Source organism: Trichomycterus rosablanca, chromosome 16 (assembly GCF_030014385.1).
Source record: "Trichomycterus rosablanca isolate fTriRos1 chromosome 16, fTriRos1.hap1, whole genome shotgun sequence".
In the NCBI taxonomy this organism is placed as follows: Eukaryota; Metazoa; Chordata; class Actinopteri; order Siluriformes; family Trichomycteridae; genus Trichomycterus; species Trichomycterus rosablanca.
This window is the reverse complement of record NC_086003.1, coordinates 15526639-15554387: the sequence shown is the minus strand read 5'-3', so window position 1 is coordinate 15554387 and position 27749 is coordinate 15526639. Positions and strand designations below refer to the sequence as shown.

The following is a 27749-nucleotide window of genomic DNA, read 5'->3' as shown; positions in this document are numbered from 1 at the left end:
CTGTTGCACATCTTAAGACGTGTTTGCAGGAAGAATGGGACAAAATAAAAGCTGAAACACTAAATCACTTGGTATCCTCGGTGCTAAAACGTCTTTTAAGTGTGGTGAAAAGGAATGCCAACATTACAAAGTGGTAAATGCTTTACTGTCCCAACTTTTTTTGGAATGTGTTGCAGGCCTGAAATACAGGAATAGATGTTTATTAATAAATGGAATGAAGTTAAGCAGATAAAACATCAAATATCTCAGGTTCATCCTGTCTGCAATCAAATAAAAGTCAAAGGGATTTCATCAGGGAAAAATCAAGGAACCCTAGAATAACATTTGTCAACACATAATTTTTAGCTGTTCATAATAAAGTGAGCTCTTGTGTGAGCCTCTCTTTTTCTTTCTGCAGTTCTATTATGTTCTTTTTGTTTTGCTCGAGTCGATCCTCCAGCCACTGCAGCAACGGCCCGCTCACTGCAGACATTTGACTGCACAGGTTTTTGGTAAACACTAAAAACACACAAACAGATTAACACACATTATAATAAAGATTATAATACATTACAAACATCAAAATGCAGCACACGATCAAAAGTATGTTAACAGCCCTATTTAAGCCAATGTTAAAATGTACATAAGATACAGTTATATAGTCTCTACAGATAAAGAGATGAAGAGCTTAGAAAACCAGATTTTGACATGATTAAATCTGATTACTAGGGTTATATAAATTTTATTAATATGATTCTGGGAAACCTCTAGCTATGTCACCATTATGGGCCAAAATTCATAAGAAAATTTTCAAAAAGCGTTAATATTTAGGACTTTCACCATCTACCATACATAATTGCCAAAAGACAACAAACCATCATAACACATTGATAAATATAGACACACTGGCTCTAAAGTACTTTGGAAAACTGTTTTACTTAACAGTCATCCACCTCATCAAGAAATATAACCTGAAACTCCATTACGCAAAGAGAAAGCCATACATCAATTCTTTGTAAAAACGCTGCCGAGTTCTCTGGGCCTAAGCTTATCTCAGATGAACAGAAGGACAGCGGAAACATGCTGTTGTAAGAAAAGTCCATGTTTCAGCTTGTTTTCGGGAAAAAACTAAAGCTGAGTTTTGTACCAACAACAAAAAGGACCATCCAGACTGTTATCAGCGAAAGGAGCAAAAGCCAAATCTGACATTGAACAGGGGTGCATCCGTGCCAACTTCAAGGGTGACTTGTACCATTGACACAAAGGTGCATACTGGAATTTTAGAGAGCCATCCTGCCATCAAGGCGACTATTCCCTAACCTTTACCTATTGTTATTTAAGCAAGACAATGCCAGACCAAATTCTGTGCAAGTGACAACACTTCCTAGACTCAACATATGTGTGATTGACTGGCCTGCCAGCAGTCCAGATTGATTTTCTATTGAAAATATATGGTGCCTACATGAGTTTTACTATAAACCAAGAAACCCATCAAACTACATCCATCAGCTCAGGTGTTGTAGCCACACCCATTGCAAACAGGTGTATAAATCAGTTAAAGAAAATAAATTACATGCTTTCAGCTTTTTGGCAACAGACTAAGGCTGTAATCACAATGTCACAATCAGCACTGCGTAATGTTATAATCCATCAGTGTGTCAGTTGTTGATAGGACAAGCATTATTGTAACACCATACCACCAGCACTTCACTTCAGCTAAGCTCTGACCTGCATGAAAAAGTAACATTCACATCAGTATGTTATTTCATGCTGGAACTGCAACTGTGGAAATCAATTTTGCTATAAAGTGTCAATATTTGTATAAAGTAAAAACAGGCCAATTGGCAAGTGCTAATCAATCAACCATCACTAATGTTAGCCACATATTCAAGCAGACCAACAGTAATCATGGTCGTAATCAACTAACCTTGATGACTTTACTGTATACATGTTAGAAAACCCATGTGAGGTCTCATTAAAGTGTCAATCATTGTAGGGATGCACACACAACTTACTGGACAGTAGTAGAATTCATTTCCTGCATATTTGTGTAGTATCCTATGCAGCTGTATTTGCTAATGATAAATAGCAGTATCTTAGCAGTAAGATGTTTGTTTGATTAAAATGCAAGTAGTTTTATTTTTTACTGCAGTCCGCTTTTATTCACAGCGAGACACCATGGGCTACAGTGAGTTTGCCTGTTTTTAATTGGCAGCCTCAAAAAAAAAAAAGTAAGAAAATGCAGTAGGATCATTCTAGTGAGGTCAATCTAGACATGGTTTAATAAGTGTGGTGAGAAGAAACTCCAGGGGTCTGCAGAAAGATCTGGCCTTAACCTCAGTTAATGTATTTGTCGATTGCAAGCCAGGTGTTCTCGATCAACTTCAGTACCCGGCCTGATGAATACTCTTAGGACTCTTAGAAATGGAAAAAAAAGCACATCACACAAAAGTTAAAGTAAAGCAACGTACCTGATCCATTGTGTATCTTTGTGATTGGATCCAAATGAGTTAAACTGCAAAAAAACAAAGAGTAAAAGACAATTCATTTTGTGAAGTTACCCATAAAGCAATTCAGGGGAAAAAAGTATATATATATATATATATATATACAGTGTATCACAAAAGTGAGTACACCCCTCACATTTCTGCAGATATTGAAGTATATCTTTTCATGGGACAACACTGACAAAATGACACTTTGACACAATGAAAAGTAGTCTGTGTGCAGCTTATATAACAGTGTACATTTATTCTTCCCTCAAAATAACTCAATATACAGCCATTAATGTCTAAACCACCGGCAACAAAAGTGAGTACACCCCTAAGTGAAAGTTCCTGAAGTGTCAATATTTTGTGTGGCCACCATTATTTCCCAGAACTGCCTTAACTCTCCTGGGCATGGAGTTTACCAGAGCTTCACAGGTTGCCACTGGAATGCTTTTCCACTCCTCCATGACGACATCACGGAGCTGGCGGATATTCGAGACTTTGCGCTCCTCCACCTTCCGCTTGAGGATGCCCCAAAGATGTTCTATTGGGTTTAGGTCTGGAGACATGCTTGGCCAGTCCATCACCTTTACCCTCAGCCTCTTCAATAAAGCAGTGGTCGTCTTAGAGGTGTGTTTGGGGTCATTATCATGCTGGAACACTGCCCTGCGACCCAGTTTCCGGAGGGAGGGGATCATGCTCTGCTTCAGTATTTCACAGTACATATTGGAGTTCATGTGTCCCTCAATGAAATGTAACTCCCCAACACCTGCTGCACTCATGCAGCCCCAGACCATGGCATTCCCACCACCATGCTTGACTGTAGGCATGACACACTTATCTTTGTACTCCTCACCTGATTGCCGCCACACATGCTTGACACCATCTGAACCAAACAAATTAATCTTGGTCTCATCAGACCATAGGACATGGTTCCAGTAATCCATGTCCTTTGTTGACATGTCTTCAGCAAACTGTTTGCGGGCTTTCTTGTGTAGAGACTTCAGAAGAGGCTTCCTTCTGGGGTGACAGCCATGCAGACCAATTTGATGTAGTGTGCGGCGTATGGTCTGAGCACTGATAGGCTGACCCCCCACCTTTTCAATCTCTGCAGCAATGCTGACAGCACTCCTGCGCCTATCTTTCAAAGACAGCAGTTGGATGTGACGCTGAGCACGTGCACTCAGCTTCTTTGGACGACCAACGCGAGGTCTGTTCTGAGTGGACCCTGCTCTTTTAAAACGCTGGATGATCTTGGCCACTGTGCTGCAGCTCAGTTTCAGGGTGTTGGCAATCTTTTTGTAGCCTTGGCCATCTTCATGTAGCGCAACAATTCGTCTTTTAAGATCCTCAGAGAGTTCTTTGCCATGAGGTGCCATGTTGGAACTTTCAGTGACCAGTATGAGAGAGTGTGAGAGCTGTACTACTAAATTAAACACACCTGCTCCCTATGCACACCTGAGACCTAGTAACACTAACAAATCACATGACATTTTGGAGGGAAAATGACAAGCAGTGCTCAATTTGGACATTTAAGGGTGTAGTCTCTTAGGGGTGTACTCACTTTTGTTGCCGGTGGTTTAGACATTAATGGCTGTATATTGAGTTATTTTGAGGGAAGAATAAATGTACACTGTTATATAAGCTGCACACAGACTACTTTTCATTGTGTCAAAGTGTCATTTTGTCAGTGTTGTCCCATGAAAAGATATACTTAAATATCTGCAGAAATGTGAGGGGTGTACTCACTTTTGTGATACACTGTATATATATATATATATATATTAGGGCTGTCAAACGATTAAAAATTTTAATCGCGATTAATCTCAGAATTTCATATAGTTAATCGCGATTAATCGCATTAAATAAAATCTGTGTAAATGTTATAGAAAACAAGGTTTTTTAAGTGAAATGTGAAAAGTGGACGTTTCTACACGAAGTGAGTGTGTTTTGACCCTTTTGGGGCTTCCATAGTTCATGGACTAGGGTGCTTGACTCCGGTATTCAGTGCCGTAACAGATTAAGTTAATAAAGTGTTTTGCTCCCGACAACTTGTGAATATACCGTGTATTTATTTCTTTATTATGCAAGTGCATCCCTACGACGCTCAGTTATATTATTTTAACAAACCGCAAATGAACAACGGTGGCAAGTCCGACATTAAAACGTTTGTTCTACCAGTCAAGTCTCAACATGAACTAGAATTTGCGTTAATGGCACTATTTATCTTAATCGCGTTAAATTGAGATTGCGTTAATGCGTTATTATCGCGTTAACTTCGACAGCCCTAATATATACAGTGTATCACAAAAGTGAGTACACCCCTCACATTTCTGCAAATATTTTATTATATCTTTTCATGGGACGACACTATAGACATGAAACTTGGATATAACTTAGAGTAGTCAGTGTACAACTTGTATAGCAGTGTAGATTTACTGTCTTCTGAAAATAACTCAACACACAGCCATTAATGTCTAAATGGCTGGCAACATAAGTGAGTACACCCCACAGTGAACATGTCCAAATTGTGCCTAAAGTGTAAATATTTTGTGTGACCACCATTATTATCACTGCCTTAACCCTCCTGGGCATGGAATTCACCAGAGCTGCACAGGTTGCTACTGGAATCCTCTTCCACTCCTCCATGATGACATCACGGAGCTGGTGGATGTTAGACACCTTAAACTCCTCCACCTTCCACTTGAGGATGCGCCACAGGTGCTCAATTGGGTTTAGTCCATCACCTTTACCTTCAGCTTCCTCAGCAAGGCAGTTGTCATCTTGGAGGTTGTGTTTGGGGTCGTTATCCTGTTGGAAAACTGCCATGAGGCCCAGTTTTCGAAGGGAGGGGATCATGCTCTGTTTCAGAATGTCACAGTACATGTTGGAATTCATGTTTCCCTCAATGAACTGCAGCTCCCCAGTGCCAGCAACACTCATGCAGCCCAAGACCATGATGCTACCACCACCATGCTTGACTGTAGGCAAGATACAGTTGTCTTGGTACTTCTCACCAGGGCGCCGCCACACATGCTGGACACCATCTGAGCCAAACAAGTTTATCTTGGTCTCGTCAGACCACAGGGCATTCCAGTAATCCATGTTCTTGGACTGCTTGTCTTCAGCAAACTGTTTGTGGGCTTTCTTGTGCGTCAGCTTCCTTCTGGGATGACGACCATGCAGACCGAGTTGATGCAGTGTGCGGTGTATGGTCTGAGCACTGACAGGCTGACCTCCCACGTCTTCAACCTCTGCAGCAATGCTGGCAGCACTCATGTGTCTATTTTTTAAAGCCAACCTCTGGATATGACGCCGAACACGTGGACTCAACTTCTTTGGTCGACCCTGGCGAAGCCTGTTCCGAGTGGAACCTGTCCTGGAAAACCGCTGTATGACCTTGGCCACCATGCTGTAGCTCAGTTTCAGGGTGTTAGCAATCTTCTTATAGCCCAGGCCATCTTTGTGGAGAGCAACAATTCTATTTCGCACATCCTCAGAGAGTTCTTTGCCATGAGGTGCCATGTTGAATATCCAGTGGCCAGTATGAGAGAATTGTACCCAAAACACCAAATTTAACAGCCCTGCTCCCTATTTACACCTGGGACCTTGACACATGACACCAGGGAGGGACAACGACACATTTGGGCACAATTTGGACATGTTCACTGTGGGGTGTACTCACTTATGTTGCCAGCTATTTAGACATTAATGGCTGTGTGTTGAGTTATTTTCAGAAGACAGTAAATCTACACTGCTATACAAGCTGTACACTGACTACTCTAAGTTATATCCAAGTTTCATGTCTATAGTGTTGTCCCATGAAAAGATATAATGAAATATTTGCAGAAATGTGAGGGGTGTACTCACTTTCGTGATACACTGTATATATATATATATATATATATACACAATATATCTTGGAATAGATTATTCATTAATTTATATATTAGGATTTTAACGTCATGTTTTACTGGTTACACAAGATGCATCAGTTCACAAGTTAAATGTCAAACACAGTCATGGGCAATTTTGTATCTCTAATTCACCTCACTTGCATGTTTTTGGACTGTGGGAGGAAACCAGAGCTCCCGGAGAAAATACACACAGACACAGGGGAGTACATGCAAACTCCACACAGAAAAGACCCAGACCGCCTCACCTGGAGATCGAACCCAGGACCTTCTTGCTGTGAGGTGACAGTGCTACCCACTGAGCCACCATGCCGCCCTCTTGAAATAGATTAAACCACATTTGCTAAACACCTGACGTGACCTAGGATATACCATAAATAAGCTCAGCATACTGAGGCTTTCTTCACTTGCACCTACACATAACAGTTGAAAACTATGGATGCCCAACTGCTTTTTGGTCTGGAATTATGATCAAAAGGGACAAATTGTGTTTAATTTAAATATAGAAGCTTCCAGAAGTAATTGTCAACTATTTCACATGTGGCAAACAGCCCTCAATTAACAAAACATGGTGTGTACTGACAGAATAACAATCATCTTTATTCTATGTAACATCTCCATGTAACATCTTTTTTTCTATTTGAAGATCATTTCATTGATTCACATGTGTACGTAACATACTGCAGAAAAGTCTTTGTCACAGAATTCCCACAGGACGTGGCTTTTAACCACAGTCCACCAGTTCCCACCTGCTATTTTATTGCAATTCTCTGGTTTGGCGACATCTACCAGTAGAGCATAGGTACTGCGAGTTCGTTACATACTTCAGCTTGCATGTTTGTGGTTTCTAAAACCGTTGAACATACATTAGAAAAATTTTTTAGAACAGACTAAGCACTGAAACACTATTACTAAAAATTAGTAAAAATTCTGAAATAATTATATTCTATTTACATAAGAAGACAATTTAATTATTCAAAAACATGTTTTTATTAGACTTGTATTAAATGTATTGTTTTATTATATCTACCTGAGGCATTAATCTGTTTCTTTCATCGAAGAACATCACATACCTGTTTAATCACTCATAACTAGGAAGAATTTAGATTAATCGACTTAATGTCATGAAATAAAAGCAAACAGGAGTACCAAGTAGAACCCATATAAACACAGAGAGAAAATGACAAAATCCTGACAACGACAGGAGACTAGGTTAGAACCTAGGTTCCCAAGGTTGCACCACCAAGCCTATCAGAAATTACTCTCCACAGCAGGAGTTTTTAAAAAAAACATCCATCAATAAGTTCCTGGTAGTTAAAACCTCAAAACAATTTTGGGGTTTTTATATATATACAGTGTATCACAAAAGTGAGTACACCCCTCACATTTCTGCAGATATTTAAGTATATCTTTTCATGGGACAACACTGACAAAATGACACTTTGACACAATGAAAAGTAGTCTGTGTGCAGCTTATATAACAGTGTAAATTTATTCTTCCCTCAAAATAACTCAATATACAGCCATTAATGTCTAAACCACCGGCAACAAAAGTGAGTACACCCCTTAGTGAAAGTTCCTGAAGTGTCAATATTTTGTGTGGCCACCATTATTTCCCAGAACTGCCTTAACTCTCCTGGGCATGGAGTTTACCAGAGCTTCACAGGTTGCCACTGGAATGCTTTTCCACTCCTCCATGACGACATCACGGAGCTGGCAGATATTCGAGACTTTGCGCTCCTCCACCTTCCGCTTCAGGATGCCCCAAAGATGTTCTATTGGGTTTAGGTCTGGAGACATGCTTGGCCAGTCCATCACCTTTACCCTCAGCCTCTTCAATAAAGCAGTGGTCGTCTTAGAGGTGTGTTTGGGGTCATTATCATGCTGGAACACTGCCCTGCGACCCAGTTTCCGGAGGGAGGGGATCATGCTCTGCTTCAGTATTTCACAGTACATATTGGAGTTCATGTGTCCCTCAATGAAATGTAACTCCCCAACACCTGCTGCACTCATGCAGCCCCAGACCATGGCATTCCCACCACCATGCTTGACTGTAGGCATGACACACTTATCTTTATACTCCTCACCCGATTGCCGCCACACATGCTTGAGACCATCTGAACCAAACGAATTAATCTTGGTCTCATCAGACCATAGGACATGGTTCCAGTAATCCATGTCCTTTGTTGACATGTCTTCAGCAAACTGTTTGCGGGCTTTCTTGTGTAGAGACTTCAGAAGAGGCTTCCTTCTGGGGTGACAGCCATGCAGACCAATTTGATGTAGTGTGCGGCGTATGGTCTGAGCACTGACAGGCTGACCCCCCACCTTTTCAATTTCTGCAGCAATGCTGACAGCACTCCTGCACCTATCTTTCAAAGACAGCAGTTGGATGTGACGCTGAGCACGTGCACTCAGCTTCTTTGGACGACAAACGCGAGGTCTGTTCTGAGTGGACCCTGCTCTTTAAAAACACTGGATGATCTTGGCCACTGTGCTGCAGCTCAGTTTCAGGGTGTTGGCAATCTTCTTGTAGCCTTGGCCATCTTCATGTAGCGCAACAATTCGTCTTTTAAGATCCTCAAAGAGTTCTTTGCCATGAGGTGCCATGTTGGAACTTTCAGTGACCAGTATGAGAGAGTGTGAGAGCTGTACTACTAAATTAAACACACCTGCTCCCTATGCACACCTGAGACCTAGTAACACTAACGAGTCACATGACATTTTGGAGGGAAAATGACAAGCAGTGGGTGTAGTTTGGAGGGGTGTAGTCTCTTAGGGGTGTACTCACTTTTGTTGCCGGTGGTTTAGACATTAATGGCTGTATATTGAGTTATTTTGAGGGAAGAATAAATTTACACTGTTATATAAGCTGCACACAGACTACTTTTCATTGTGTCAGTGTCATTTTGTCAGTGTTTTCCCATGAAAAGATATACTTAAATATCTGCAGAAATGTGAGGGGTGTACTCACTTTTGTGATACACTGTATATATATATATATATATATATATATATATATATATATATATATATATATATATATATATATACTCAGTATATATACAGTATATATACGTATATATATATATATATATATAAAATGGGGAAAATAAGTATTTGATCCCCTGCTGATAAGCTCCCTTCAGATCATTGACAAGCTCTTCCCGTGTAATTCTGGACTGACCTCACCTTTCTCAGAATCATTCTTACCCCACCAGGTGAGATCTTGCATGGCGCTCCAGAGCGAGGGTGATTGACTGTGATCTTGAATTTCTTCCATTTTCAAATTATCGCACCAACAGTGGTCTCTTTCTCACCAAGCTTCTTGCTGATGGTCTTGTAGCCCATTCCAACCTTGTGCAGGTCTACAATCTTGTCCCTGACGTCCTTTGATAGCTCTTTGGTCTTGCCCATGGTGGTCGAGAGATTTGAACGGAAGAAACTGATTCTGTGACAGGAGTCTTTTATACAGGGACAGGACTAATTTGTGTGCCTCATGGGCACATAACCGGTCTGTGGGGGTCAGAATTCTTGCTGGTTGGTAGGGGATCAAATACTTATTTCCCATACTGTATATATATATATATATATATATATATATATATATATATATATATATATATATATACAGTGTATCACAAAAGTGAGTACACCCCTCACATTTCTGCAAATATTTTATTATATCTTTTCATGGGACAACACTATAGAAATAAAACTTGGATATAACTTAGAGTAGTCAGTGTACAGCTTGTATAGCAGTGTAGATTTACTGTCTTCTGAAAATAACTCAACACACAGCCATTAATGTCTAAATAGCTAGCAACATAAGTGAGTACACCCCACAGTGAACATGTCCAAATTGTGCCCAAAGTGTCAATATTTTGTGTGACCACCATTATTATCCAGCACTGCCTTAATCCTCCTGGGCATGGAATTCACCAGAGCTGTAGAGGTTGCTACTGGAATCCTCTTCCACTCCTCCATGATGACATCACGGAGCTGGTGGATGTTAGACACCTTGAACTCCTCCACCTTCCACTTGAGGATGCGCCACAGGTGCTCAATTGGGTTTAGTCCATCACCTTTACCTTCAGCTTCCTCAGCAAGGCAGTTGTCATCTTGGAGGTTGTGTTTGGGGTCGTTATCCTGTTGGAAAACTGCCATGAGGCCCAGTTTTCGAAGGGAGGGGATCATGCTCTGTTTCAGAATGTCACAGTACATGTTGGAATTCATGTTTCCCTCAATGAACTGCAGCTCCCCAGTGCCAGCAACACTCATGCAGCCCAAGACCATGATGCTACCACCACCATGCTTGACTGTAGGCAAGATACAGTTGTCTTGGTACTTCTCACCAGGGCGCCGCCACACATACTGGACACCATCTGAGCCAAACAAGTTTATCTTGGTCTCGTCAGACCACAGGACATTCCAGTAATCCATGTTCTTGGACTGCTTGTTTTCAGCAAACTGTTTGCTGGCTTTCTTGTGCGTCAGCTTCCTTCTGGGATGACGACCATGCAGACCGAGTTGATGCAGTGAGCGGCGTATGGTCTGAGCACTGACAGGCTGACCTCCCACGTCTTCAACCTCTGCAGCAATGCTGGCAGCACTCATGTGTCTATTTTTTAAAGCCAACCTCTGGATATGACGCCGAACACGTGGACTCAACTTCTTTGGTCGACCCTGGCGAAGCCTGTTCCGAGTGGAACCTGTCCTGGAAAACCGCTGTATGACCTTGGCCACCATGCTGTAGCTCAGTTTCAGGGTGTTAGCAATCTTCTTATAGCCCAGGCCATCTTTGTGGAGAGCAACAATTCTATTTCTCACATCCTCAGAGAGTTCTTTGCCATGAGGTGCCATGTTGAATATCCAGTGGCCAGTATGAGAGAATTGTACCCAAAACACCAAATTTAACAGCCCTGCTCCCCATTTACACCTGGGACCTTGACACATGACACCAGGGAGGGACAACGACACATTTGGGCACAATTTGGACATGTTCACTGTGGGGTGTACTCACTTATGTTGCCAGCTATTTAGACATTAATGGCTGTGTGTTGAGTTATTTTCAGAAGACAGTAAATCTACACTGCTATACAAGCTGTACACTGACTACTCTAAGTTATATCCAAGTTTTATTTCTATAGTGTTGTCCCATCAAAAGATATAATGAAATATTTGCAGAAATGTGAGGGGTGTACTCACTTTTGTGATACACTGTATATATATATATACCGTGCAATAACCTTCTTCTTCTTTTCTTTTCTGGAAAGTTCTTAAAACCACACGTTTATTTCTGTATCTAGATGTGTATATGTTTATTTTGTAAATACATGTGTATATATATGTCTGTGTGTACATACATGTACCGTCAAGGAGATGCTCAAAAAATTTCGTTGTGCACTGTGCAATGACAATAAAGGCATTCTATTCTATTCTATTCTATTCTATATATATGCAGTGTATCACAAAAGTGAGTACACCCCTCACACCCCTCACCAGTCAAGCATGGTGGTGGTAGCATCATGGTCTTGGGCTGCATGAGTGTTGCTGGCACTGGGGAGCTGCAGTTCATTGAGGGAAACATGAATTCCAACATGTACTGTGACATTCTGAAACAGAGCATGATCCCCTCCCTTCGAAAACTGGGCCTCATGGCAGTTTTCCAACAGGATAACGACCCCAAACACAACCTCCAAGATGACAACTGCCTTGCTGAGGAAGCTGAAGGTAAAGGTGATGGACTAAACCCAATTGAGCACCTGTGGCGCATCCTCAAGTGGAAGGTGGAGGAGTTCAAGGTGTCTAACATCCACCAGCTCCGTGATGTCAACATGGAGGAGTGGAAGAGGATTCCAGTAGCAACCTGTGCAGCTCTGGTGAATTCCATGCCCAGGAGGGTTAAGGCAGTGCTGGATAATAATGGTGGTCACACAAAATATTGACACTTTGGGCACAATTTGGACATGTTCACTGTGGGGTGTACTCACTTATGTTGCCAGCTATTTAGACATTAATGGCTGTGTGTTGAGTTATTTTCAGAAGACAGTAAATCTACACTGCTATACAAGCTGTACACTGACTACTCTAAATTATATCCAAGTTTCATGTCTATAGTGTTGTCCCATGAAAAGATATAATAAAATATTTGCAGAAATGTGAGGGGTGTACTCACTTTTGTGATACACTGCATATATATAGAATAGAATAGAATAGAATAGAATGCCTTTATTGTCATTGCACAGTGCACAACGAAATTTTTTGAGCATCTCCTTGACGGTACATGTATGTACACACAGACATATATATACACATGTATTTACAAAATAAACATATACACATCTAGATACAGAAATAAACGTGTGGTTTTAAGAACTTTCCAGAAAAGAAAAGAAGAAGAAGGTTATTGCACGGTCTCTATAAATTGCACATTATTTCCTAGGATGTAAAGTTTGATAGTTTAGTGTTTTTATGGCGGAGGGGTAAAAGCTTTTCAGGAGTCTGGAAGTACGGGCCTTGATACTCCTATAGCGCCTACCAGAGGGCAACAAGGAGAACAGGTTGCAACAAGGGTGAAATGAGTCCTTTATGATGTTTGTGGCCCGACGCAGGCATCGGGTTTTGTAAATGTTCTCTAGTGAAGGCAGCTCAGTGTTGATGGTTCTCTGAGCTGATTTGATTACCCTCTGAAGAGCCTTCTTGTCAGCCTCAGAGCAGCTGGCATACCACACCAGAATGCCATGGGTGAGTATGCTTTCCACCGTGCTGCGATAGAAGGACACCAGTAGCTGCTTGGACAGGTTGGCCTTTCTTAGTGTCCTTAAAAAGTAGAGCCGCTTCTGTGCTTTTTTCACTAGAGAGGTGGTGTTGGTGGTCCATGTGAGGTCCTGGGAGATGTGTGTGCCTAGGAATTTGAAATTAGACACTCTCTCTACTGTGTTTCCTCCGATGTCTAAGGGTGTAGGTTCCTCTCTCTGTCTCCTGAAGCTGATGACCATTTCTTTTGTTTTAGAGGTGTTGAGTGCCAGGTTGTTAATGGAGCACCATTCAAACAGTTTGAGGACTTCTTCCCTGTAGGCAGACTCATCTCCATTCTGTATTAATCCAATTACAGTGGTGTCATCTGCAAACTTGATGATTGAGTTTGTGCTGTGGGTTGGTGTACAGTCATGGGTGTAGAGGGAGTAAAGAAGAGGGCTCAGCACACAGCCCTGTGGAACTCCAGTACTCAGTGTCAGAACAGGGGAGAGATGGGCCCCCATCCTAACAGACTGTGGGCGGTTTGTTAAAAAGTCCTCAATCCACCTGCATGTGTGCTGGCTGACACCCAGGTTTAGCAGCTTGGATACCAGTCTGCTGGGAATAACTGTATTAAACGCAGAGCTGAAATCCACGAACAGCATCCTCACATATGTTCCCTGATGTTCCAGGTGAGTCAGTGCCACGTGGAGAGCAGTGTTGATGGCGTCTTCTGTTGACCTGTTGCCTTTGTAGGCAAACTGATGTTGGTCCAGGGTGGGCGGGAGTGAAGACTGTATGTGCTTCAGAACCAGTTTTTCAAAGCACTTCATCACCGTGGAGGTGAGAGCCACCGGTCTGAAGTCGTTCAGGCTGTTGATTGTGGCTTTCTTTGGAAGAGGCACAATGGTGGCAGACTTGAAACATTTAGGGACAGTGCAGTGGGACAGAGAGAGGTTGAAGATGTTTTTGAACACCTCTGCCAGTTGATATGCACAGTCCTTAAGTACCCTCCCTGAAATTCCGTCTGGGCCGGTCGCTTTCCTGGGGTTCACACTGCGGAGCACTCTCCTGACATCCTCTGTACTCACAGTAAGTGCTAGGCTGTCAGCAGTTTGCAGTGGTGCTGTCCTGTTCTCTGCTTCCTCCACTGCAACCCCCTCAAAGCGTGCAAAGAAATAATTCAGTTCCTCCACTAGTGAGTCACTGCTACTGGTGATTGTGTTTTTATTGCCTTTGTAGTTTGTGAGGTGGTGGATGCCTTCCCATGCATGCCGGGGGTTGCCATCACTGAAATGGCCCTCAATCTTCAGCCTGTACGCTGCTTTTGCGTCTTTGATGGCTCTCTTCAGGTTGGACCTGGCAGTGCTGTAAAGTTCGCCATTTCCCGACCTGAAGGCTGTGTTGCGGTCCCTCAGTCAGCACTTAACCTCCCTGGTCATCCATGGCTTGTTGTTTGGAAAGCATCTGATGCGCTTGTCAACAGTGACATTATCCACACAAGACTGTATGTAAAACAGGACAGTGGATGTATATTCCTCTATGTTTTCTTGTGCAAATAGGTCCCAGTGAGTGCGCTCAAAACAGTCCTGGAGTTGAATGGAAGCTCCTTCTGGCCAGATCTTGATGGTTTTCACAGAAGGCTCTGTTCTGCTGATGATGGGTCTGTATGCAGGTGTGAGAAAGAGTGATAGGTGATCAGACGTGCTTAGGTGGGGGAGGGTGGAGACTTTATATCCCTCCTTGATGTTACTGTAAACATGGTCCAATGTATTTCTGCCCCTGGTGGCGCATGTCACATATTGGTAGAATTTGGGAAGGACAGTTTTCAAATTAGCTTGATTGAAGTCTCCTGCTATGATGAAAATCCCTTCAGGGTGAGCAGACTGCAGTGTGTTGATCGTTGTAAGCAGTGTACTTAATGCTATCTTGGTGTTAGCACTTGGAGGAATATACACAGCAATGACAATGACGATGGTGAACTCTCGCGGCAGATAAAAGGGTCGGCATTTTGCTGTAATGTACTCTAAATCAGGCGAGCAAAGCTTCTCTATGATGGTAACATTCGTGCACCACCGATTATTAGAGTAAATACACAGCCCTCCCCCTCTGCTCTTACCGGAGGTTTTATTCCTGTCGCTCCGGTGAGCTGTGCGACCCGCTAGTGTGATAGCTTCGTCGGGAATCTTGGAGTGAAGCCAGGTCTCAGTTATTATCATTAGCGAGCAGTCCTGCACAGATTTCTGAGCTGCAATCGTAAGTTCCAATTCTCCCATTTTGTTGCTGAGCGATCTTGCGTTGGTTATGTATAGGCTGGGAAGCGCAGGCTTGTGAGGAGCCTTCTTTAGTCTGTTTTTTATTCCAGCCCTGCAACCTCGCTTCTGTTTCCTCTCTCTACGCCGCTTGCGTCTGCGTCCCGGTATGGTGATCCATGGAGATCCCGCTGGACGCACGATCTCTTCTGGGATGTTTTCATGTTGGTAGTTCCTGATAAAATCCAACTCTTTACATAAAATCCCGATCTTTAATAGATCCTGTCGTTTATAAGTTGAGTTCGTGAGTGTTCTAATCATGCCGGAAAACAAGTAGACTAACAAAAACAAACAAAACAAAGTACCGTTCAGGAGAGCAAAAGCCGCTGCGTCCGTGCGCGCCGCCATCCACTATCATCCAATATATATATTTACTTTTTATTTTTAATTTTTTTAAACCATGCACAGCTTTAGTTGGTGCCTCACATTTTCTTCCCACTTTTAATTGGACAAAACCCAAATTTGTTCTGCTTGCATGATTAAACTGTAGCTTATTTTGTGCTGAATCAGGTTAGCTATAAAAAAGAAGAACTTTCTTAAGCCTGAGTAAATCCCATAGTTAGCTTGCTAGCCTACAAATCCTGCTGTCATATACCTCGCTTGTTAAACAATTTCATACATTATTTTAACTTCAATTATTAAATGTTAGACAGTTTGGCTGCAGTAATTTTACACCCTTGGAGCACTTTGTTCTGTTCATGTGCTCTTAGTTGTCTTTGCATGCAAACAAAAGCCCCATGATCTGCATAGTATAACTAATAAACCAATGCAGGACACATTTTGTTTTTATGTTCTACAAAAGAACATTTTCCCACCTGTGAAGTCTTCTGTAGGTGTCCTGTTCCTCTTGACAGAGAATTCTGGGAAGTTCCACTGCCGACTCCAGACACACTTTGCCAATGGCCTCATGGGGAACTACATGAATAGGAATCTCAATTCTTTCATACCTGGTGAAATAGCAGAGAAAACAGTATATCGGTCAAAAGCTACACCACCCATGGGTGCTCATAAACAGACATGGAATGATGGCTGTGAATAGTGTAATCTTCATGGTGAATTGTTTATATATACTGTATATATATATATATATATATATATATATATATATATATATATATATATATATATATATATATATATATATATATATATATAAAACATGTATGGTATATGTACGAGGGTTCTTCAAAAAGTTTCCGCACTTTTTTTTTCCTCTATTTATTAAGAATTTCAAAAACAAGTTACATCACTTTTCTACACAGTCACTTTCCGATGCATTTTTTTCCAGCGTCGTACCAACTTTTTAATGTCATCAGCAAAAAATGTTTTTGGTTGAGCATGTAGCCACTTCTTTCATCTGTCCAAAAAAGGTGGAAATCAGATGGTGCTAAATCCTGACTATAAGCTCTCTCTCAGTTTCTTAGACACGACCAGTTACTACTCCTCCCGCCCTCACTGTTTCCAACCAAAATATAAAAGTGCAAAAACGTTTTGAAGATCCCTCGTATTAGTATATATACACACTAATTACTTACTCTGAGCCTTTCTGGGCTTGCACTGACTGAAAACAAGTGTACAGAACTCTCCCTGTCTAAAAAAAAAAGAAAAAGAAATTAATATAAATATTTACAACAGTTCTAGTAAAGGTATTTTTCTACTATACGAATCCATCACTAAAATAACTGAAAACCCTTATCATATCTGCCCGTTAATAAATACCTAAAGTGCCAACTTTAACAACAAACATATTTTTGCTTTTTTCTCCCAGTATAATTGTATCCAATTACCCGATTGCATTACGCTCCCTCTCTACTGATGTTGCTGAGGAGAGCCGTGAGTAACACACTTCCCTCCGACACGTGTGCAGTAGCCGACTGCATCTTTTCACCAGCACGAGGCGAGTTTATATGTGAATCAGCTTTGTGCACGTAGAGTCACACCCTGATTTACAGTACATTATCCCTTGACTCTGTGCAGGCGGCATCAATCAGCCAGCAGAGGTCGTAATTTCATCAGTTATGAGGAATCTCCTCTGGCACCCCCTCCCTTTGAACAACAGCCAATCATTGTTTGTGCAGGCGTTCCTGATGCCAGCTCTGGTGTTTTACCGCTACGCTAATCTGAGCACCCCAAACAGAAAATGCATGTTATCCAATAATTTCCAATATATTCTGTTGAGTTATAAGATTTTTTCTATGAGCATATGTGCATATAAACATATTAAACAGTATAACTCATGGAGTGTAATGTATAATTTAACAAGACTGAAATGCCGGACAGGACGAGGATGAACATGTTGATGATGATGATTGTGGAACCTTTATCTGTTTGTCTCACAATTCTTTCAGTCACAAAAAAAACAGGTGCAGAATTCATGGAAATCACAAGACTGGCATGGTATATATGTTTCTTTAATAAACTTTGGCATGCATTGTGGAATCCGTCTACGAAGGCTTGGGTGTTAGGTAATCTTCTGATTGTCTCGCCAAAATTTGTCCCAGTCTTCATTAGGTCATCCTGTAAGTCTTTAACAGTACCACAGGGGTTTTTCTTCGCTGTCCCTATTAGATTGCTACGGTCTCTGGATAAAATTTTAGGCTTTCTCTGTAAGATTGGAACCTCCCAATAATAATCTAAATGTCTTAAGGAATGGTCAAGGTTTTGGAAATCTTCTTATACCCATTGCCCTTATGGTGAAATTAAGTAATTACCCCTCAGCTTTTGTGACAGTGGCTTAGTTTTCACCATGCTGCAACACACCTTGAACACTTAAATCTCTGGCTAGTGTTTATACACACATTACAGCTGAAGCAGATTAAAGTTTGTTGAGTTCCCAGTGGTTTAATCATGTTGTAATCCAACTTTAAGTCATACAGACTAGCTGTAGGTTTTATGATCAGAAATATATTGTAGGGGGCTGAATAATTGTGACATAGCAGTAATAAAATGTTTGTTTATTTGCTACATTATTGAACTGATAGACCTAATTTGTAGCAAATTCAAGCTCCGCTTTAGAGTTTAGAGTTGTTTTATTTTATTCTCATTTTCTTTAAAAAGCTTGATTATTTCAGATTGCAACTGTAACAAATAATTGTTCTAAAATGTAATTAGAACTTCCCAATAAATGTGATGGTAGAAATCATAGAAATTATTTTAGCCCTATCTGGCCCTTTCAACTAGCTCATAAAATGGTAGTGCTTTAAGCAAAATATTTGAAACTAGACAAAATCAATGATCATAACAATCAACTGCTTGCACACTACCACATATTTAAAAGGACCATGTGTGGGCATTTGTCAATACAAAAGTTCTCTTACTTTTGTATTTTTATCTTCTATAAAACAAGAAAAGATGAGACCAACAAAACCCTGATCCATCATCTGGTACATCGCTTGGGTCCTCACATCTGCACAGAAACATTAACAACAGAATGAATAGGTTTAGGTAAGGTTTTGATTGCTACATATTATGACTGCAATTCTATAATGTGAAAGTTAAAAGAACCCAAGTAACTAAAACAATGTGGCAAAAATATATCATTACACTATACTACACATTCAGGATACTAAATCTAAACAAACCTTACTGAAAATAACTACGATCTCCATACTTTTTAATGATGTCTACAAGAAAATAGCAAATACTGATAATACCAATATAAATATCATATGGTCAAATTGCCCAGCACCAACTGAAAAACTTGTATGTTAGAAGTTGTTATATGTTAATTATAAAATACACTGATCTGCCATAACATTAAAACCACCTCCTTGTTTCTACACTCACTGTCCATTTTATCAGCTCCACTTACCATACAGAAGCACTTTGTAGTTCTACAGTTACTGACTGTAGTCCATCTGTTTCTCTACATACTTCTTAGCCTGCTTTCACCCCGTCCTTCAATGGTCAGGACCCCTGCAGGACCACCACAGAGCAGGTATTATTTAGGTGGTGGATGATCTCAGCACTGCAGTGATACTGACATGGTGGTGGTGTGTAAGTGTGTGTTGTACTGGTATGAGTAGATCAGACACAGCAATGCGGATCGAGTTTTTAAATACCGTGTCCACTCACTGTCCACTCTATTAGACACTCCTACCTAGTTGGTCCACCTTGTAGATGTAAAGTCAGAGACGATCGCTCATCTACTGCTGCTGTTTGAGTTGGTCATCTTCTAGACCTTCATCAGTGGTTGCAGGACGCTGCCCACTGGGCGCTGTTGGCTGGATATTTTTGGCTGGTGGACTATTCTCAGTCCAGCAGTAACAGTGAAGTGTTTAAAAACTTTATCAGCATTTCTGTGTCTTATACATTCCTACCCGCACAACACACACTAACACACCACCACCATGTCAGTGTCACTGCAGTGCTAAGAATGATCCACCACCCAAATAATACCTACTCTGTAGTGGTCCTGGGAGAGTCCTGACCATTGAAGAACAGCATAAAAGGGGGCTAAGAAATAGATGGACTACAGTCAGTAATTGTGGAACTACAAAGTGCTTCTATATGGTAAGTGAAGCTGATAAAATGGACATTGAGTGTAGAAACAAGGAGGTGGTTTTAATGTTATGGCTGATCGTTGTATATAAACTATATACAATATATAGAAAGCAATGATAGTAATAAGATATACTTTATAGACTCACCGACATGTGATGGCCACACAGTGATGTGAGGATGAGAATGGTACCAGCCAACCACCCTAACAGGTCGCCCGGTCATTTCAGCCAACCTGTGCTTTAAGTTAAGTAATAAAATAGCAGGTCCAGTGTCATGTGACATAAATCAATATCTAGTGTGTAGTTCCCCTACTGGATTTAGAAAACTGGCATCCATGGAATTTACAGGTATTAATCAGTTTGATGCGACATCCTCTGTTTTGGAAGATTGCTATAGTGAATGCTGTGATTTTTTTCACCTACATAATACCTTCTTTTTTTTTCATCTGTTTGTCACAGCCTTTAGCCAGCTATGCAACCAATGTGTCTTGCTACAATTCTTGCTGGTGTTAGGGCCATGCAATATAAAAATGTATACTGAATACAGGTTTAAATTATACAATACTGGCCATAACAATATCTACAAACCTCAAAAAAGAATAAAATAACAATATTACATTTACCTTCAAAAAACTGGTTTAATTAACAATAAGGATAAAATAAAAGGATATCTCAGCTTCAGTGGAAGCTGCAGAGAGCTGCTCTGGAGAAATCTCAACACGGTCCTTTCTCTTATCTGAGCGACGCAGAATAATGACAGAGTGAATGTGGACAATGCGATTTGTGTCAACCTAGGAAGAAGATCATACATTTTATTATTTATCTACATTTAATAATGACAATTTAATAAGAATACTGCTCTTTCATATGTTTTACCACTTTATCCTGGTCGGGCTCGTGGTGGTCTGACTTCCCCAGAAACATTGGGTGCAATTAAATAACACACCCAGGACAGGATGCCAATCTGTCGCAGGGCCTCAGTTTCTCTGAGACATACAGCAAAGCTAAAAGCTGCTCTTTCATATGTTTTACCACCACTTTATCCTGGTCAGGCTCGTAGTGAGCCTGGCATTTCCAAAATCACTGGGAACAATATGGTAAAACACTTAGGACAGAATGCCAGTCCATCTCAGGACCTCAGTTTCCCTGAGACATGGAGCAAAGCTAAAATAACACACCCAGGACAGGATGCCAATCTGCCGCAGGGCCTCAGTTTCCCTGAGACATAGAGCAAAGCTAAAAAGCTGCTCTCATATGTTTTACCACCACTTTATCCTGGTTTGGCTCATGGTGGGTCTGGCTTTCCCAAAATCACTGGGCACAACATGGTAAAACACTCAGGACAGGATGCCAATCCATCGCAGGGCCTCAGTTTCTCTGAGACATGGAGCAAAGCTAAAATATGGATATACCTTGAATATTTAATAAATATACTGCTCTTTCATTTGTGTTACCACCACTTTTATCCTGGTCGAGCTTGTGGTGGTCTGGCTTCCCCAGAAACACTGGGTGCAATTAAATAACACACCCAGGACAGGATGCCAATCCATCAAAGGGCCTCAGTTTCTCTGAGACATAGAGCAAAGCTTAAAGCTAAAAGCTGCTCTTTCATATGTTTTACCACCACTTTATTCTGGTCGGGCTCGTGGTGGGTCTGGCTTTCCCAAAATCACTGGGCACAATATAGTAAAACACTCAGGACAGAATGACAGTCCATCACAGGGTCTCAGTTTCCCTGAGACATGGAGCAAAGCTAAAATAACAGACCCAGGACAGGATGCCAATCTGTCGCAGGGCCTCAGTTTCACTGAGACACAGAGCAAAGCTAAAAGCTGCTCTTTTATATGTTTTACCACCACTTTATCCTGGTCGGGGTCATGGTGGGTCTGGCTTCCCTAAAATCACTGGGCACAATATGGTAAAACACTCAGGACAGGATGCCAAATTTATCGCAGGGCCTCAGTTTCCCTGAGACATGGAGCAAAGCTAAAATTTGGAAATACCTTGAATATTCAATAAAAATGCTGCTCTTCCATATGTTTTACCACCACTTTATCCTGGTCAGGCTCGTGGTAGGTCTGGCTTCCCCAGAAACAAAGTGCAATATAATAACACATCCAGGACAGGATGCCAATCTGCTGCCAATCTCATCAGTTTCCCTAAGACATGGAGCAAAGCTAAAATTTGGATATACCTTTGAATATTTGATTAAAAAATACTGCTCTTTCCTTTTTTACTCTGATAATAATGTTTTTATTACAAAAAACAGCTTAATGCTTTCCAAAGAGCATCCTGTATTGTTACTAAATGCTTGAATTTCTGTCAAGTGCCTGCATAATACTCATTAGGGTTCAGGACAGGTGACTGTGGAAGAAAGTATATAGCAGTCATCAATCCTCAATATTATTTAGTCCTCAAGTCGTTGTTGCAGGACCGAGGTGTTTTATATATCTTGGAGTGACAAATGATCACAACTGTGTAATAAATGAAATGTCGTATTTAAATCAGACAGGCATGATTGGCAGGTTTAATGGATCTATGCTTTTTCCAATCACATTCCAAGCACGTTGTTTATATCATCACACACAAAACTCTTACCTCTCCAATGCACAACCCCATCACTTCTTCTTTCTCTGTACTCAAAGCATGATTCATGCACACTAGAAAAGCGTCTGATTCTAAATGCACTGCGCTTACAGCCATTATATCAAAATTAATGATCCAGATCAGAAACTGTTTTGATTTGATCTGATGTTTATCCCTTTTGCACTAGTTCCGCATGCACGTGTTACATTCAAACATTCCGACCGTCGAAGATAAAACAAATATATGATCGTCTGCGCATTCATTAAATCTTATAACTAATTAATATGGCTTCATGTTTTTACAATCGAGATTTAAATTCACGCGTCTGCATTTTATTGTGTGTTATTTTAAAATAAAATTGTTTCCTTGTCGGAAAAAATACCACGCTACACTAGACCCAATTTTACGTCAGTGTATTTAGGGTCGAATTTCAATCATGCCCTTCTTATACTATTTAGTGTACTAGGTTGTGGCAGAGGTGGCTAAGAAGGGCACTATGTAGTGTGCTTATGTAGAAAGTAGGAAGGTATTGACTTAACCAGCCTTCGCTACTGTAGCATAGTAGCACCGGAGTTTTGAAGAATTTGAGCAGGTGCTTGTGTCATAATCTCAATGCCACAAAAAGATCCCTGTCAAAAGCAAGCCTGTGCTATACAGAAATGTTTACAAGGTAACTAATTTTATCATTACATAATACATCACAAATTCTTACTTTTCCCTGGTTGTTTATTTATTAGGATTTTAACGTCATGTTTTACACACTTTGGTTACATTGGTGACAGAAACGATTCATCATTTCACAAGGTCAAACACAAACATGGACAATTTTGTATCTCCAATTTACCTCATTGGCATGTCTTTGGACTGTGGGAGGAAACTGGAGCGTCCGGAGGAAACCCACGCAGACACAGGGAGAACATGCAAACTCCACACAGAACAGACCCACCTGGGGATCGAAGCCAGGACCTTCTTGCTGCGAGGCAACAGTGCTACCCACTGAGCCACTGTGCCATTGTATCATTCCGTAAAGTAAAGTACGCTAGCTCACCAGAGTTGGGGTTTTCGAATCTCAGCTCTGCCTTTCCGACGGGCGGCTGTATGAACAACGATTGGCTGTTGTTTAGGGTTAGGGGTAAAAAAATAAGTCGGATCATAGGTCCTCATAACTGGTGCGACTGCGGCCCCTGCTGGCTGACTGATGGCGCCTGCACAGGGCTGAGGAATAATGCTGATGGGGGTGTGGCCCTCCGTGCACAGTGCCCGTCAAGTATATGAACTCGACTCGTGCAGGTGAAAAATGCAGTCTGTACTGACTGTGCGTACTGGAGGGGGTGCAAGTCAGTTGAGAGGCGTCCTCAGTCGGGAAAAATATTTAAAAAAAAAAAAGATTGTATCATTCCATCTTTATTGTGATGCACTAGCTGTACTAATGGTTTTATTTGCTGTATTTACTCACAATATGTAAGCAAATGCATGCAGATGCATGTCTAACTGATGGATTAAAAAGTATATACTGTGTATAGTTTAATTATTAATAAAACTGTATTAATAATAACTATAGACAAATATATATACACATTTTAATGATATTTCTTTATTTTCTGAATATATTTAATTTTTATCTTAATAAAGATCTACTATAACTTTAAAATAGAGATGGGACGATCGGGGTTTTTGGCACCGATTCCGATCTCCTTTCAGGGACATCGGCCGATAGCCGATTGCGTTCGGGGGGGAGGGATTGTAGCAGTAAATAAAATAAATAAACTTAAAAAGAGCCTCACAGTGAAGATAAACCGGAGCAGCGCGCGCGTGTGTGTGTGTGCGCCTTTAGAAGAGATGCTTTGTTCACTGTATCGCTATAAGTGATTCATTGATTCATGAGTCATTTTTCGCGAAGCGTAAGTTTCTCTTCTCAGTTATCTCTCCGTGTTTACTGTTATTAATTAAATGTCGTGGTTTTAAATAAACACCAACTACTACAGAACATTTTGTGTGACTCTCTTACATTAAAAAGCTTCATTAAAAAGCTTAATTAAACTGCTATTACCACAGATCTGTAACCGAGTCAGACTCGTTCCGTCTAAGGAGCTAAAAGTTCAGCAGATGATCCTGAACTAACGAATTTGGTAATGAATAAACTTTTGCCTCTGATTGGCTCTGTAACGTTTTCTGTTCTCATCTACATCACAAGTAAGAACCGCTTACGATTTACCAAAGTGAACCAGGAGTTTATATAACGTGCTGATAGAATCGACTCAGATGTGACCGGATTGAATTATCTTTTTAAAGTAAATATTACAATCAGCAAAATTACATCGTATGTATGACGCACAACGTTAATGATGTTATTTTAGGTCATGAAGAGCTTTCACGATGGTTTCTGTACGATGGTTGATGAATGGTGATGTGATGGTTGGCGCGTCGTAGCTCAAAGTCTGGATCAATCCACTGAGCTGTTAACTTAACGTGATCTTTATATATCACACGATCGGATCGGCTACTTTTAGGAAATATCGCCGATCGCCGATAGCATATTTTGATTAAAAATCGGCCGATACCGATTCATAGCCGATCGATCGTCCCATCTCTACTTTAAAACATACAGGGCACTATGATATTGTGTTAAGTAAAATATCAAGGTGTCCATAAACTTTTGGTGACTTTTCCTCTGGCCTCTGTGTTGCAACAGAGGTAGTCAATTCAGCAATAGTTAACCACTGCACCTGTTTAAACAGGTTTTATGTCCCTCCAAATCCTAACAACCCCCACAACCTAACCATTAACTTGGTTCTGGGCTATGCTCATAAATAATTCTCTTTCTGCGCTACCATTTCAGTTTCAGGCTCACATTATTACGAACATATCAGCTATTTAAGCTCTCTCCTTCAAATAATAAACTGGATGTTTGCTGAAGACTGGTTTGATGAGTTAGGTGTGGAGGAACTTGACCTCAGGTGTGGAGCCCTGACCTCAATCCCTGAATTAAGTTCAATAATATTCTGAATTTAATTTAGATTAATTGAAATATCAATTGCTGGCTAGGCTTTACTGTCCACTATGACTGCCTGACCAGACAACTGTTCTCTAAAATCTGAAGTGAAGGCTGTTCTAGCCAAAAACTGGGGTTAACTCCATATTAACGGCCATGGTTTTGAAACAGGATGACCAACAAGCTCATGGTCAGGGGTCCACATACTTTTGACCATAAAGTGTGGGAGCTCCCGCTGTTTTGAAAACTTTAAAGGGTAAAGATTTTATTTATCATAATACAATTTAACATTAATGTTCAAACTAGTTTTTTTTTTTTTTTACATGTTTTAAACACTGTGGTTACATTCATGACAGGAAACAGTAGTTACTCGTTACACAAGATGCATCAGTTCACAAATTCAGTGTCAAACACAGTCATGGACAGTTTTGTATCTCCAACTCACCTCACTTGCATGCCTTTGGACTGTGGGAGGAAACCAGAGCACCTGATGGAAACCCATGCAGACTCGTTGAGAACATGCAAACTCCACACAGAAAGGACCCGGACCACCCCACCTAGGGATCGAACTCAGGACCATCTTGCTGTGAGGCGACAGTGCTACCCACTGAGCCACCGTGCTGCCCCGCACTAGTTTAAACTGAATTATTCTGGGTACCTTAGCATTTTTCTTTTTTCATATTTTCAGCCAACAACTACATTGAAAGCCGGTGTGAGGATGTGATCCAGGCGATGAGAAGATGCTGTGAGGATAACTCAGCAGAGACCTCTGTCTGCTGCTCTGGTTTTAGAAAAGAAATGAAATCAACAAAAGATAAAACACATCAAACTGGACTGAAATAATGTGTTTTTTACTGAATGTAAAAAGAGAACTGAATGTAATGTAGAAACCAGATTTTTGTTAAGTGTTATATAAATTTGCTGCTATGGATTAAAGGAGAGTGAAGTACAAACCTCACAATCACTTTTGACTATATTATTTGAGATTAACCTGCATTTAGCAGGTCAGTTAAATAAATCAGGAATTTATTAAATAAAAACAATTTTGAAGTTTAACATGCACAAATGCTGGAATAGTTCAAGATTCTATTAATGTTTTCTGCATCCTGTGCTTGTGCATCTTATGTTTTTACTATGCTTCAGTGTCTTACCACACCTGTTCCACAAAATTCTGTCACAACTGTGTCGGTTCTGTAGTATTCCAAACACATAAGCACACTAGTTCCCTTGCTCACTCACTGTACATACAGTGGTGTTCAAAAAAATAGCAGTCCAACACCATTAACTTGATAAATCAATGTTTTTAGTAGAAATGCTATTTCTACATAGCAAAAAATTTACTTGAAAGTGTAGTAGAGTATTGAAAACAAAACAAACCCAACAATTAGGACATGCATGCCGTTCATTCTGAGTAATCGAAGCATTGATTGAAGGGGGGTTGTTCAAAATAATAGCAGTGAGGAGTTCAATTGGTGAAGTCATTCATTCTGCAGAAGAATGGGTGTCAATTGTTGCAAATGTTGCACAGGTTGGTCATAGCGCATTTCCTTCTGAAATACTTGGTAAAATGGGTTGTTCCAGACATTGTTCTGATGAACAGCGTACTTTGATTAAAAAGTTGATTGTAGAGGGAAAAAAACATACAGAGAAGTGCAGCAATGATAGGCTGCTCAGCTAAAATGATCTCAAATGCCTTAAAGTGACAACCAAAACCTGAAAGATGCAGAAGGAAGTATGGAACTACTGTTTGAATGGATCAAAGAATAGCCAGAATGGCAAAAGTTCAGCCAGTGATCACCTCCAGAAAGATCAAGAAACATCTGAAGTTCCCAGTGAGTACAGAAGATGATTAAGTGAAGCCAATTTACCAGCAAGAACTCCTTGCAAAGTCCCGTTGTTAAGAAAAAGACATGTCCTGAATGGGTTCAAATTTCCCAAAGAACACATCGACTGGTCCAAAGAGAAATGGCTCAACATTTTGTGGACTGGTGAAAGCAAAATTGTTCTTTTTGGGTCAAGTGGCCATAGACAGTATGTCAGATGACCCTCGAGCACTGAATTCGAGCCAAAGTACACTGTGAAGACAGTAAAGCATGGTGGTACAAAACTATGATATGGGGATGTTTTTCATACCATGGTGTTACGTCTAGTTATCACATACGAGGGATCATGGATCAGTTTAAATATATCAGAATACTTGAGATCATGTTGCCCTATGTCGAAGAAGAAATGTC

The 27749-nt window shown here is 40.7% G+C and overlaps 2 protein-coding genes across 2 annotated transcripts; one reads left to right on the top strand and one right to left on the bottom strand.

Moving 5' to 3' along the window:
* Window positions 1-249: 249 nt before the first annotated feature.
* brcc3 (BRCA1/BRCA2-containing complex, subunit 3) lies at window positions 250-22688 on the bottom strand. Its single transcript, XM_063011905.1, has 8 exons — window positions 22536-22688; window positions 20609-20728; window positions 20085-20172; window positions 18753-18841; window positions 16971-17026; window positions 16251-16382; window positions 2451-2494; window positions 250-498 (listed from the first exon to the last, which is right to left on the bottom strand). The coding sequence occupies exons 1-8, from the start codon at window positions 22638-22640 to the stop codon at window positions 350-352; spliced, it is 783 nt and encodes a 260-aa protein (XP_062867975.1). The 5' UTR covers window positions 22641-22688; the 3' UTR covers window positions 250-349.
* Window positions 22689-23039: 351 nt separating this feature from the next.
* On the top strand, window positions 23040-26463 carry cmc4 (C-x(9)-C motif containing 4 homolog (S. cerevisiae)). The gene is made up of 2 exons (XM_063011903.1): window positions 23040-23193; window positions 26204-26463. The coding sequence occupies exons 1-2, from the start codon at window positions 23136-23138 to the stop codon at window positions 26356-26358; spliced, it is 213 nt and encodes a 70-aa protein (XP_062867973.1). The 5' UTR covers window positions 23040-23135; the 3' UTR covers window positions 26359-26463.
* Window positions 26464-27749: the final 1286 nt, after the last annotated feature.